Here is a 15,320-nt window from a genome sequence, read left to right as displayed (position 1 = left end):
CTCTCTCTGTCAAATAAATAAAATCTTTAAAAATAAAATAAAATAAGCCTATTCTTATGTTTTGTTTGTTTTTTTGTCGGGTTTTTTCTTTTGGAAGGGGGAGTCTTTGGGCCCTTTTACCTTCATATTCTTCATAAATACCAAGGTCACGTCAAAAAATTACCTTTGTTCATGGGGATCCACTATACTATTCACTCTGCTTTTGTAGAGGTTTGAAATTTTCGGTAATAAAATTAAAAAATTAAGGAAAAAAATGATCTCAAACATAAAGCCAACCAAAAAACATAGCTCTTACCTGAAGTTAATTGCCAATGGAATTCAAATAAATCCAAATCTTCTAATTCACACAGATCTTAAGATTTCTCGATACTTAAAACCAGAATGAAAAAGCCAGACAAACCAAGTCAACGATGAAATAGACAATCAAGCCAATAGCAAAACATTTCACTTCCCCCTCACATACATTCTCTCTCTCTCTCTCACACACACACACAGCACAATGGAGAATTCTAGTTGTCCCTTCCAGACGGAGCAACTGATGGGTGTTGGCCTAGCACTAATCAGCTCAAGCTTTTATTGAAAACATAATCTTGGTGATAGAGGCAAGATCATTTCCACCTTCCATCCAGTAGCATGAAGCACAAGAGACTAGTTATTTATGAACAGGCTTACTTTCCATTCCATCCACATGGACTTTCCGATTTCAGAACGTGTTTTATCTTCATCTCTTCCTGGATGAAGTAAAATATAAACAACTTCTCATGTCCTAGGCAAAAACTCTCTCTCAAAGATTGGCAAGCATACGCACAACATAAAGGTATAACTTTTATAAATTTGAAAACACCAAAGCCATTAACCTAAATACTTTTCTAATTAAAAATCAGAAACAATGTTCCGAGCAATATACAAGAATTACTGTAGTTGCCCCATCCTAAATCAGGACTGATTGTTTTCCTACGTTTGTCCTTCTTTTCATCTAAATACCAAGTTTAGGTACAAGACAAACCATTAATAAATTTATCTGTGACATCCAATTCGAAAGCATTATCACACACATAGTATGTACAATACAAAGCACTTAGAAGGGTTAAAATCCTTGTTGAATACAAAACGGGCAAAACCTAAAAACTCCTACTTGTCATCTGCCTGCAAACCAGGCCCCCACATAACCAAACATTTGACTGCGCTGGGCATAATTAATCTAAAACTATGCTATGAATCATATTTTCAATTATAATGAACATATTTACAAATCCATTGTGCTTTTATATGATCCGTTTAGTTCCTCACCTTGAAATCTTAATGATTAGCGCAGCAACCTTTAACATACCCAAAGGAGCAGGCTGAGCAGGGAACTGGCTAACTGTACTTTTCAGCACCTCAGATCGATTACCCACCTCTACTTCACTTCCCTGACTTAAATAAATATTGACTGAGCACCTACTGTGTGCCAAAACAGTGTTCTAGGCAGGAATACAACAATGATCCAGAAAGGTAAGTCCCACCCATTTAACACTGAATTAGAGGTCTGAGGATGGGCAGGAGTATAGGAGTCAGTAAGGAAAAGCAAAAAGCCTAGTCCATCCTGGAGGGATAGGAGAGGAGTGGCATAAAATGAGGCTGGAGAGGGAGACAGAAGCCAGATCACGAAAGGCCTTTCAAGCTACAACAAGGAGTCTGAACTCTATCCCAAGAGTAATGAAAGTCACTGAAGGGTCAGAGACAAATTCATCATGTCTGACAAATGCCTCCTGAGCGCCTACTCAGTGCCAAACTTGTATTCTAAAACCAATACTCTTCAAGGTAGAAGGGAAGAGGCCTTGGCATGTAAATGCGTGCCTCCTCCACTGGTCCAGAGAGCACTGGTGTTAGAAAGAAACTTCAGGTCACTGCTTACCACCATCACCATGACTCCACTCGGGAGATAAACAGCAGACACACTGCTTGTAAATATGACCACCACCAAAAACAGGCACAACCAATGAGCCAACGGGGTAGGAAACTAAATGTGTTTTCAAGAATTTCTTAAAAGCTTTTTTGCGGTCTTAAAATACCCACAGTTAAATTATATTCACTATTAGGGGCGCCTGGGTGGCTCAGTTGGTTGAGCGACTGCCTTCGGCTCAGGTCATGATCCTGGAGTCCCGGGATCGAGTCCCACATCAGGCTCCCTGCTCAGCAGGGAGTCTGCTTCTCCCTCTGACCCTCCTCCCTCTCATGCTCTCTGTCTCTCATTGTCTCTCTCACAAATAAATAAAAATCTTAAAAAAATAAATAAATAAATAAAATAAATTATATTCACTATTATTTCTAGCAATTAAGGAATGTTAACACCAACTGAACAGCAGTTGAACTGATTGAACTGACCTTCAATTAAACACACCCAACCAGGAGTATAAAATCACTCAAAACTGAGTATTTCTTACTACGGGAAGCTGTACTCCCTAGCTGAATACTTAAAATGTAACAGAGCTGTGGTGTCTGCTTCATTCATCACTGAACCCCCAACCCAGCACACTGTAAGGGTGTAATACATAGAGATTAAATTAATGAAGTTCACTCTAACAGCCAAAATCAGGCAAATGAAAATCCAAGTTTATATATTTTTTCTTTTATCACAGGCCTCAAAACATAAACATTTTCTAAGTACCCACCTGTCTTTAATCACTACCATTATCACTCACATTTAGATCAATACATTTGCAATTCAGCCGGTACCCAGGACAAAAAAATACAACTGCTGTATTTTACCTTGAGATATAGGAGTTCAGCAGGTTTTACAAATTAGATTTTTCTATACTCCTCATCTTTAGCACTCTGTTCATTTTCTGATAATGTTATTTATGAAGGAAACGGGGGAAAAATCCTGTTTGCATCGCACACTTCCCAGTCATGCAGGGACAGGTGGCAGGTGGAGGTAAGGAACGTGAGCCCGTTCCTTACCTCCACCTGCCACCCTGTGCCTGTGCCATTGACGGGGAGGCGTGGGGAACCAGAACGCTCTGGTGAATAAGGAATTACCAATTTTCACCGAATCAGAAGACAGAAAACAAACAAAACCCCACACTTGATACCAAATTGAAAGTCATGGCTCCATGTCTTCACTCTAAATAACAAAATACAAAAGGTGCTGGTTAATGGAGATCTAGGGTCAAAAAAATGCCAAGTAAAACTTACTTTTCCCTATCTTAAAAGTCATCAGCCCCTTTCATTTCTGTATGGAAAGTAATGAGTCCAGTGTTTCATTAACTATGTTCACCAATCTATAATATTTTCCAAATTTCTCTTCTATAGCATATGTTTAATCGGTAGACTGTATTGCCCCCAACACCAAAAATTTGGTGTCTCAACATCTGGCCTTGCCTTACATGGACTTTCTGAGAACTGCAACTAGAAGCAGAAAACATTTAAGTTATATTTCAGTCCTATTAAACAAAATAATTAACAAACAAAAAACATCAAAGAAGATATGGACAGTCCCCCTTCCACCAGAAAGTCCTAGGACCCTTCTAAGACTTGAAATGGTTAAAACAATCCACAGAGCATGTCAAGTGTGACAAAAAGAGTAACCATTTTAATGATTTTATTTGAGAGAGAGAGAGGGCAGGGGGAGATGCAGAGGGTAAGAATCTCAGGCAGACTCCATGCAGAGCCCAACGTGGGGCATAGCACAACCTTGAGATCATGACCTGAGCCGAAAACAAGAGTAGGAGGCTTAACTGACAGAGCCACCCAGGCGTCCCACAGAGTAACCATTTTAAAGACAAAAAGTCAGAAATCAAGCAACCAGCATCAAACTTAAGGAGGTTAAGAGCAAGATAAACCAAAAACCCTTGACTCCTGCTTCCTCAATAATCAGATCAGTAACAGCTTGCGCAGGAAATGCCTTTCGGTAACTTAAAGCATTTAGAAGTGCCAATCAGACCTTCATGGGCAGAAGTAGTAATGGGCACGCTGTAGGGAGCAAAAGTTAAGTGATACTTAGAGAGTAGTACATTTTTAAAAATACAAACAAAAGAAAAAGAGATAACTTGAACCTCATTAAAATTAAAAGCTTTTGCATATCAAAGGACACTATCAAGAGAGTGAGAAGACAACCCACAGAATGGGAGGAGATATTTGCAAACCGTACATCTGATAACGGTTTAATATTCAGAAACTACAGAGAGCTTCTCACAACTCACAACAGACAATCCAATTTAAAAAATGGGCAAAGGACCAGAACAGACATTTCTCCAAACAATACACACAAATGGCCAATAAACACATGAAAAGATGCTGATCATTTGTCATTAAGGAAATGCAAAGCAAAACCACAATGAGTCATCATTTCACACCTACTAAGATGCCTATGCTTTAAAAACAAAAACAAAGGGGCGCCTGGGTGGCTCAGTCAGTTAAGTGTCTGCCTTTGGCTTGGGTCATGATCCCAGGGTCCTGGGATCGAGCCCCACATCAGGCTCCCTGCTCAGCCGGAAGCCTGCTTCTCCCTCTCCCACCCCCCCTTTTTGTGTTCCCTCTCTCACTGTCTCTCTCTGTCAAATAAAGAAAATCTTATTTATAAATAAATAAATATATATATAAATAACAGAAACAACCCAAAAAATGGATAACAAGTGTTGGCCAGGATATGGGAAATTGGAACCCTCATCCACTGCTGGTAGGAATGTAAAATGGTGTGCAGTCACTGTGGAAAAGTCAGGCAGTTCCTCAAAAAATTAACTAGAATTACCATATTACCCAGCAATTCCAATCCTAAATATATACCCAAAAGAATTAAAAAGAGAGACTCAAACAGATACTCAAAAGTTAAGCGGAAGTTACTCACATACCCAAAAGGTGGAAACAATTCAAGTGCTCAACAACAGATGAATAAACAAAATGTGGTGGCAGACACATACAGTGGAATATTATGCAGCCATAAAAAGAATGAAGTTCTGATACATGCTATCACATGGATGAGCCTTGAAAACACTATGTGATGTGAAATAAGCTAGATACAAAAGAACAATATGACGATTCCACTTATGTGAAGCACCTAGAAAAGGCAAAGTCATATTGACAGAAATTAGATCAGATGGTAACAGGGGCTGAGGAAAGAGGGGAATGAGGAATTATGGCTTAATGGGAACAGAGTTTCTGCTTGGAGAGATGAAATTTTTAGAAACTGGTGATGGTTGCATAACATTGTGAATGTAATTAAAGCCACAGAATTACACATCTAAATTACCAAATACATAGCAAACATCATGTTATATGCATTTACCCGAAAGAAACAGCAAGGAAAACAACACTCCAAAGTAGTGTGGGGCAAAATGAATTCAGAATCACTTCAAAATCAGGATTAACAGAAGAAGCAATCCTTCCCGCAGAGTAAATGCAATCCCAACAATGAAGAGACTGGTTGACCCAGACAATAGTTATCTTCATTCGTTTCATTAAATGTTTAAGTGCGTACAATGTGCTGGGCACTATTCTAGGTACAAGAAAATCACAATCCAGAAAACCTTCCTATCACTACTCTATCGGTTATGAGGATATGGATAAAGTGAGTTTTTCTTAGTGAGTTTTTCTTAATAAGTTAAAAGATTAAATATTTTTATTTAAAGTATATAGTTTCAAAAATAAATAAATAAAAAATAAAGTATATAGTTTCATAATAAGTACATCAAAAATCCTAAAGCCAGTCTACTACCATCTTTGGTCCATATGGTTTAACTTCCTTAAGTTGCCAATTTGTCATTTTCTAAACTGGAATAAAGGATTTTTTTTTTTTTTAATACACAAACATGACCACAGCACAGCAATTAGGAAAATGCTATTTTCTGACCTTCACAAGACAATGGTCTACCAATCAGAAAATAAAGGGGCACCTGGGTGGCTCAGTCGGTTGGGCATCCGATTTTTGGTTTCAGCTCAGGTCATGATCTCAGGGTCATGGGGTGAAGCCCCTGCATCAGGCTTGATGCTCAGCAGGGAGTAGGCTTGGGATTTCCTCTCTCTTTCTCCTTCTGCCCCTCCTCCCACGCACGCTTTCACTCTCTCTCAAATAAATAAAATATTTATACACACACACACGCGCGCGCACACACACACACGCATACATCACAAGCCTAAGTATAATTTAGGCATGGTGCCTAAATACAGAACTCCTTAAAATGGGATAATTAGTAGTTTTACAAGGAAAAAAATACTCCTGTCTTCCCATCTTTCCGAGTGCATGGTTGTTCAACAATGAGAACTGAGCAAAAGGTTTAAATGTCTATTAATCATACTTTTAGGACCACCTGGAGGGTGAAGAAAACAGTTCCCTCTTTATATCTACATGTTTTACATCTCTTTAATAAAAATAATAAACAGTCGTGCTCACTAGCATAGCCTAAATTAATTTAAGTTTTAATACACAACACTGAGCTTCCCTACAATCCTCGCCTGTCTGTACCTGACACTCCACAGCATTTTCATCACCATAATTAGGCCACAAATCGCCTCAGAGAACTGTTCATAATTGATGACAGTCACTAAGGCAACTCAGAAACAATGACCAGGTTCCCTTCTAGTCGCTGCAAAGTACCTGGGTATCTGTAACCTGGGAAAGAGGAGAACAACACCTAGAGTCTAATAATTGCTTACTCAAACTAACGCAAGGAGGGGGGACAGGGGCACTGGAGAAGAGACAGTACTTCAAATGATTCAGTGGGGCTCCCGTGCCTGGGAAAACACTGCATTCAGGGGATCAGCAGGAGGCATGAGTGTTCTTCAGGATAAAGCCACAATATAAAAAAGAATTTACTGGGTCAAAATGTAATATTCATTTTCACTTAACATCCAATTACCTAGAGGACAGAGGATGGGGCAGGAGCTGATGAGTCCAGGGCTCTCTCTCATGCTTAAAAGCCAAAGTGTGAAACTAGGGAAAGGACGGGATTTAGCAGATTAAAACTTAAAAGGATTTCCCCAAGGATAAAAAAAAAAAAAAAAAAAAAGAAAAGAAAGAAAGAAAAGAAAAAAGGGGGGAGAAATGGTCTTAACATCCTGAAGATATTCCCATAAAATTCTTTTTAGTTTTTTCCCTTGACCAAGACAACACAAATTTTTTATCATAGTGATTTCAAACATACAGACTTCAGTGCAAAAATTCTTTTCAGGGCAAGTGTCGGAAAACAACAGACTGCACAGGGTGAACTTCATCACCCCAAAGGGTGAAGCCGGGCCGTGTGTCGGTTCACACAAACACTTTGCCACTCCAGCCACGCCACAGAAGCCACGCTCAGGACTGCACCAAAGGGGGGACACCAAGTGAGGGGGAAATCTGTATTTTTAAAAAATGGGGGGCTTTTACTTGTCCCACAAGTTGTCATTCCTCCTTCCACTTCAAGGTTCAACCCACGCTTGCTTAGACTCATGTAACTTCAGATCTGAAAGGGACCCTAGAATCTGTACTATCATCCAGGTCCTCCGTTCAGAAAGGAGAAAAACTGAGGTCACACTTCCTATCTAGTTATTGGTGGTAAAGTCGGACTGGAGCCTGTGGCCTCCCAGCTCCGTGCCGCACCAGCATGAGACCAGATAGGACATCTCCCACTTACAAATAATCATTCTAAACATGGAGCTTGGTGTCAAGCTCTGTGTAAGCCCTTTTACATGTATACTCTACTTAATTCTCACAACAACCGTGTGGAAGATAGTATCTTCTACTTGGTAGGTAGGAAAATTGAAAATAATCTGCCCAAGGTACCTGGGGATGCCTCACTCAGTAGAGCAGGTGACTCTTAATCTCAGGGTGGTGAGTTCTAGCCCCACACTGGGTGTAGAGCCTACTTAAAAATAAGTATCTTAAAAAAAATCTGCCCATTCAGTGGGTTGATTCAAACCTAGTTCTGGCTGATTTCAAAGCTATTATTCATTCCTACAGTCCTAAGTAAATATCTTAAAAAAAATCTGCCCATTCAGTGGGTTGATTCAAACCTAGTTCTGGCTGATTTCAAAGCTATTATTCACTCCTACAGTCCTTACCATGGCTCCAGGGTCCTACACGGCCTGAGCCCTCCCACCTTCCTGAATTCATCTCCTACCACTCTCCCGGGAGTCACTGAAAAAATCCAGTCAACCTTCACTCAAACTCATCCTTGCCTCTGGGCTTTTACATGTGCTGGGCGCCGCCCCCCCATCCCCACCCTGCCCCCCACTCCAAAACCTATAAGTGACTCACTCTACACCTCCAAGGCAAGTATCACCTCTTCAACAAGGCTTTCCCTAACCACTCAATCTAAAACACTCAGTCACTCCTACCACTATCTGAAATTGTCTTCTGTATTGGCTGTGCCCCCATTAGGATAAAAGCACCATAAGGGCAAAAACCTTTCACTGAAATAAAAGCCACCATGACGGTAGAAACGTTCTGCCTTATTCATTTCTAGAATGCTCGATACCGAGGAGGCGGCACTCAAAAGAACTACTGGTTGAATAAAGGAACGAATGCCTCTTGGGGCGCCTGGGTGGCTCAGTCGTTAAGCGTCTGCCTTCAGCTCAGGTCATGATCTCAGGGTCCTGGGATCGAGCCCCGCATCGGGCTCCCTGCTCCGCGGGAAGCCTGCTTCTCCCTCTCCCACTCCCCCTGCTTGTGTTTCCTCTCTCGCTGTGTCTCTCTCTGTCAAATAAATAAAATCTTTAAAAAAAAAAAAAAGGGAACGAATGCCTCTGTCTGAACTCCCATCTCATTAAGAACGAGTATCATATAATGTAGCAACTTATTACAAACTATCTTCTATTTTTCCCTAGTTGTTTCTTGTGATTAATCTTGTCTTTTCAACCATATTGGGTGTGCCTCAGGGATATCTTATCATTCTCAACTTTGGGAGAGTTAATGACTCAACATGGGCTTGGACAATCATCTATAAAACGAAAGCAGCAGTCCGAAGTCTAGAATTCAAGGATCTCCCATAGCTGGTAACATGATAGGCGGACACTCAAATACTAATTATTGACCCATAGATCTCAAATTCATTTTCTCACAACTTTCTACAAAAATACACCTACTGTGCAAAGGCAGGCACACGTTTACTTGGCAGTATTATTAGAAACCTAAAGAATAAGGACTCTTATGCTAGTAGTGCAGGCCTGCCTCTCAAGACCTCTCCATTAACCTCTTTTAAGCCACACCCAATCTGTTTGCTTCTGATTATCCTTTATCTTGACCAGTGTTAACCTCATTTTCTCTATTTCTTTGACAGGTCTCAGCAGCATCACATTCCCTATTTCTTGCTTGCTCAAGTTCTGTTTGCTTTATATGGTTGGATGTGTCCGACAGGTCTTCTGTGATCAAAAAAGCTGCAGAATTAGGGAAGTCTATAGCATTTTGGCTTCTACAGCTTTGGAATTTCTACTCTCCTGAAGAGTTCTAAAGAGTCATAGCAACAGACCCTTCTTCTGGTAATTTAATATATGCTGCTCCCACTGGTGTGTCAGGCTGGGGGCGGGGGGAGGGCGGTGGGCAGGAATGGGGAGAAATGTCAGAATTCGAGCAGACTCAGGTGCCTGGTCATGATCTCAGGGTCTTGGGATCGAGTCCCGCGTCGGGTTCCCTGCTCAGTGCAGAGCCTGCTTCTCCCTCTCCCTCTGCCATTCCCTCTGCTTGTGCTCTTCTGTCTATCTCTCTGTCAAATAAATAAATAAAATCTTTAAATAAATTAAAAAAAAAAGAATTCGAGCAGATTCATTTACTGGCTACACTACTGATGGCCTGGAACAGTAACTGACACTGCTTCTAGACTGTCCAAGATTAGCATATTCTCACTGTTAAAGACATTTCGACTCCAAACCCAGACCTTGTTTCCAACACAGCAAAATTCTTCAGGGAAGATGTAAAACATCACCAAAGTCCTGGTCAAAAGTGTGCTGTTTGGTTTTAAAACTTCAACCTGTTCCCTAATTATGGTTTCCTTCTAAGAATGACACGACTCAGAAAATATTTGAGTGAGTGAGTGCTCATGAGCATGTGGGAGGTGAGGATCTTTAATAGGATGACTTTTTTTACCTTTTTACAATAAAGTAACACACGTTCCACCGCATGTAGATCCTTCTACAAAAGCTCAAGAACTACGTGCACTGAGGCATTTAGAGGGCATTTTCATGTGAGGGGGGAAAAAAAAAGAGGCCGTTCTCATACTAAGCTGGGGAATCTGAAATTTTCCTGTGGTTATTTGAAAAAGTTGCATTCGGGGGCGCCTGGGTAGCTCAGTTGATTAAGTGCCTGCCTTCGGCTCAGGTCATGGTCCCAGGGTCCTGGGATCAAGCCCCACATTAGGCTCCCTGCTCAGCGGGGAGCCTGCTTCTCCCTCTCCTCCCCACTTGTGCTCTTTCTAGCTGTCTCTGTCTCTCTCGCTCTCTCTCAAATAAGTAAAATCTTTAAAAAAGACAAGACAAGAAAAAGTTGCATTTGATTACATAAAACACACCTAAAATCTTAGGTCCGATATTTATACAGAATGAATCAATGATCAACTTTCTGAATGTAAAAACATCTCATTAAGAGTTTGGTTAAGGGGCACCTGGGTGGCTCAGTCGATTAAGCCTCTGCTCTGAGGATCGGAGCCCCACATCAGGCTCCCTGCTCAGCAGAGAGCCTGCTTCTCCCTCTCCCTCTGCCCACCCCCCTCCTTGTGCATGCACACTCGTGCACGCGCTCTCTCTCTCGCTCTATCTCAAATAAATAAAATCTTTAAAAAAAAAAGTTTGGTTAAGATGCAGTTCTAGTTTTCCAAACAGCTTTGGATTTTTGCCAAGTATAAGATAAGAGAATCAAGTGACTTGCTCAAGGTCATTTGGTCAAATGAGGGGGGATTAGAATTACTGGTTCCTGCCTTCCAAAAGCCAGCCATAAATCAAACTTTTCTTGGAACTAAGCAGACCAAAAGGGAAAAATCGTTCCCCATTTCCTTTTCTCAATAATCAAAGGGCAAAAGAAAAATCAGTTTAAGTGGCAGAACTTCAGTTAATAAAGTTTCATCAATACATAGACTAGTACCTCTAACCATGCACAGGCACCTCTCTCAAAATCGGTAACTGTTTTACCAATTTGCAAAGGTCAGTAACCTCTCTACAGTCTTCCCATCTGAGAGCACCCTAAACTTATTAAGATGTTTTCCAATCAGCACTTCATATGTATATCCATAAACAGTTCACTTATCTTCTAAAAGACCTGGTCAGACTGGAATATGGATGTACTCTAAGCTGTTAGATTCCTTTTTTTTTTTTTTTTAAGTTAAAGCATCATAAATAAGTTCAAAGTTTTCTTCAGAACTCTGAAAGGAATAGGGATATTTCACCAGGACAGGTAAAACAGTGATTGAGAATCAGTCAGGCTGTGGCTGGGAGACAGCAAGAGAGAGGAGGCACGGATGCATCTTCATCAACACATCAGCTTCCTCTTCTATTTCAAATCCACCATCTCCATCACTGTTTCTTTCTTTTTCTTTTTCTCTTTTTTTGAAAGTGGGAGTGGAGCCCAATGCGGGGCTTGAACTCACCACCCTGAGCTCAAGCCCTGAACTGAGATCGAGAGTCGGGACGCTTAACTGACTGAGCCACCCAGGCACCCCCACATCACACTTCTGCCCCATCCTTTTCATTTCTACTTTCAAACTGCTGATATAAGACACTACTTTTGAATTAGTAACAAAAATGTAATGTCCAGTGAAGCCATACTTTGAAATCACTAACTGGATTGGGATAGGGATATTAAAATTAGCTGAGAACACTCTGTATTTGCTACAAACACACTACAGTCATATTTAGTTAACACCCCTCGCATCCAATTTTCTAAGTCAAATGGCACCATTAGCCCCATTTCGGATGACCCTCAAATCCAGGAAAATTTCCCTTTGCTCTAAGACTATAGGTCACCAATATTAAGAGCTGGCATTAGATCTGAAAAATATTAAGTCAATGGGCAGGCTGACATTGTGGCTGGATTATATCATATATGAACAACTTTAAAACATTTAGAACTAACATGATTTTCCTCTTATCTCAAATTCAATTCAAGCCTACCTATTTCTGAATATAGCTGTAACACACTCTTTGGACTGATTTCTCTTTAGGCCCTTGAGCAAAACACGGTCACAAGGTATACACAGCAATTCAAAAGCAGGACTGGAAAAAATTAAACCCGGAAGGAAATACGTCTAACACTTTCCATTATGCCAAAAGTCAGAATTGTCATTTTTTGGAAATGAATTAGGTTGAGCTACGATGACGGTGACACTATACAACTGTTTTTGACCTGCAAAAACGGAAATTTCATATGGTTCAACCTAATATTATTTTCTAAGCTCATTTTAATAATTGTCTCAAATTAAGGTCTTCACAACCCAAGGCACATAAAACCTTATATTTCTCTAGATTACCTTAACCTTTGGAAAGATCTGCCACCCCACTGTCCAAAGCTGGTCATTTGAAAAATTAAGTCTATTAGCAAGAAAGCCAAGATTAAAAACACACACACAAACACAAAACCACCAAACTGCTGAATGTAACTGTGCTTGCAGGAACCCTAAAGCCATTCCACATCTTTTTTATGGCTCTCCTTTCCCACTAACAGAATATGAGTCCTAAGTAGATCTGCCCTTTAGAAGACTTCCATTTAAGGAGAAACTAGTGAAAATTTAAGTGCTTTGCATCTTTTTCACTTATCAGTGATACAAGAATCTAAGCACAGTAGATGCCCATCACTTTACACTGGGGTTCCACTGACCTAAAAATCTATCCTTGAGGAATTTCTGCTGGAGAATCTGGCTTCTAACTTTTCTAATCTAAAAGGTGATCACCATCCCAATGGGATTATTCTGCCATTTGGATATGGATGATTTATGTATAAACAACAGAAATAACCCCCATCACTTATGGCTCCAAGACTGCATCTAGGTCCAAATCTATCATTTCACACCCATTGTTATTAAGTCTGATATCCAATATGCTAATGACCTCTTTTCTCAATTAGTTCCACTAATTACACACCTGTTCTTCTGCCAAAATTCCTATCTCCTCATCTGATCCATCAGGTCACACACTGTACTCTCCTAGAGGGATGCTTTTTCCTTAGATACTTCATAAACTGTTAGGGCAATCTGATGTTGCCTGTTCTACCTTCCCAGATCTAGTTTATAGTACAAATCATCAATATTCACGATCAAGTGAAATATGCTCTAAAAAAAAAAATCAGGAGAGAATCTCCTGCTCGATCTGGAAATTTCTCTATTCAGCTAGTTCAGTGTTGACAGGTCAACAGAGAATGGGACTAGTCATTACTACAATCCTAAAGAGCATTCCCCTAGAGTTAAATCATCAACCCTTTCCTAACATCCAAATGACCCAGACTTTTTAGAGCAGAATTTACTCTCCTTGCCCCAGCTCCAACGGCATCTTCTGGTCATTTTTTCACCCTGAACTGAAGTTTTCTCTAGAGCCCGTGGTGATGCTATGTCAGGCAAATACATTCTTTAAACTTTCCATCTACTCCCTTCTTTCTCAAAAGTTATATATAATAGCTGCTTTAAAAAACAAAACAAAACTCCCTATGCATCATATGTGCTTTAAAAGGGAATTTATCTACTTCCTTAAACCCTATGAGGTTAGGATTAGTACTCCCATTTTACAGAGGAGAAAAGCTGAGGCTTAGTAACTTGCCCAAGGTCATAAAGGGCAGGGATTTGAATCCAAGTCTGACCTCAGTGTCCTCTAACCTTAACCCTCATGCTGTATTTCCTTCCAGTCTCTTTCTTCATGTCCTAAATGTCTGCTCAGTGGTCTTACAAAGTCTATGGGCAGTGTTCAGTTTCCCCAGAGACTGTCTTGCCTTTAAAGGACATGCCTTTGAGAAGAATGAGTACCCATTCCATTTTTTCTCCATGCTCCTCCTTCCCACCTGGCACCATTTCCCCAAGGCTCTTATCACAAATCCTCCTCTAGGGCCAATTTACATGTCCTCTCGGTCCCTGAGCAGGAACCATAGGATACTGAAGGGCCACCTTCTACCTCAAGACTAGGAGAGGGCAGCAGTGAAAGCGTGGAAAGATCCAGAGAGCACCCTCTCCCCAAGTCTTCATTCAAGCAGGAAACTGTGGCGGAGGACCGGAGGAGGGGGGGGGGCAGAATTTGGGGAAGGAAAAGAGGTACAGGGGCGGAGGTAACAACAAGGGTGTGCCCTTGGGGGAGGGGGGAGGAGACCGAGATGGGGAAGCGACGTGGGAAACTCAGGCGTTAGATTGAATGGGGGGTGGACCTCCGTAAGAGGGGGGTGTCACCCGCTGAGAAAAGGGGCCACTAGGAGAAGGAGAATGTGTATGCTGGGGAGGAGGACCTGGAGGTGGATGTAACAGGAAAGTGGAGGGAAGAAAGGGTAGGGAGGGGGAGCAGGAAACGGTGAACTCAACCGGGAGGAAAGGGGAAGGATGGATGCGAACCGGGGAGGCGGGGCGCCTCGAGACCCGAGCCCCTGGGCTCGGCTAGGAGAAGCGGGAGGGCGGAGGGGGTTCGGGGTCCGCGGAATGCCGGGAGCCGGGGCCTCGGGAGACCCCGGGGGAGGAGGAGCGGGAGTTCTCGAGCCGAGCAGCCGGAAGGGGGGCTCGAGGGGGGCGAGGGCGGGAAAGGGGGCGTCCCGGCACGGGGGGGTGGGAATGGAGGTACCGTCGGGTTCGCCAGGGGATGGGGTTAGGAGGGCCGGGGGTGCGTGGGAGGCTGGCGGGGGATATGGGTTCCCGGGACCGTCGGGGTGCAGAGGGCGGGAATGTCCTGGCGTCCCCCGAGGGCCGGGCGTGGGGTCTCCCGAGAGTCGAGCCGGGGTCCCCGCAGTCTTCTGAGGGCCAGGCTCGGGGTGGCCTCGGGCCGGGGTCCTCTGAGGGCCGGAGTCCCATCAGGGTGGGGCGGGGGGGGGGTTCCCGGGATCCCCCCCCGAGGCCGGAGCGGCACCCCCCCAGGACCCCAGGCCCCCTTCCTACCTATGCCGGGCGCCACATAGACGAAGTAGAGCAGCGAGGACGAGAGCGAGAAGAAGAAGAGCGCGGCTAGCAACGAGCGGCGCGGCAGCCGCAGCAGCCCCCGGCGGACGCGCATGCTGCAGCCGGGCGGCCGCTGGAGAGTCGGGCCGGGCCTCCTCCCGCCGCTCCCCGTCCGCCGCCTCCTGGGCCGCCGCCGCTGCCTGGGCCTCGGCCACCACCTCCCGGGCCTCTCGGGCCGCCGCTCCCAGCCGCCGCCTCGCCGCTCCCAGCCGCCGGCCGCCGCGGGCCGGGCCACATGAAGCGGGCGGGGGCCAGAGCGGCCCG

General features: G+C 43.1%; 1 protein-coding gene across 1 annotated transcript in view; it reads right to left on the bottom strand.

The window, feature by feature from the left end:
- Positions 1–15,111, bottom strand: part of B4GALT5 (beta-1,4-galactosyltransferase 5) — a 75,919-nt gene extending 60,808 nt beyond the window's left edge. The window contains exon 1 of the mRNA XM_032387530.1: positions 14,997–15,111. Within this exon, the coding sequence (XP_032243421.1) occupies positions 14,997–15,111 (115 nt within the window). The remainder of the gene's footprint in view (positions 1–14,996) is intronic.
- Positions 15,112–15,320: the final 209 nt, after the last annotated feature.

The sequence above is a fragment of the Phoca vitulina genome, unplaced genomic scaffold (genome assembly GCF_004348235.1).
Source record: "Phoca vitulina isolate PV1807 unplaced genomic scaffold, GSC_HSeal_1.0 scaffold50, whole genome shotgun sequence".
In the NCBI taxonomy this organism is placed as follows: Eukaryota; Metazoa; Chordata; class Mammalia; order Carnivora; family Phocidae; genus Phoca; species Phoca vitulina.
This window is presented reverse-complemented; position numbering and strand designations above follow the sequence as displayed.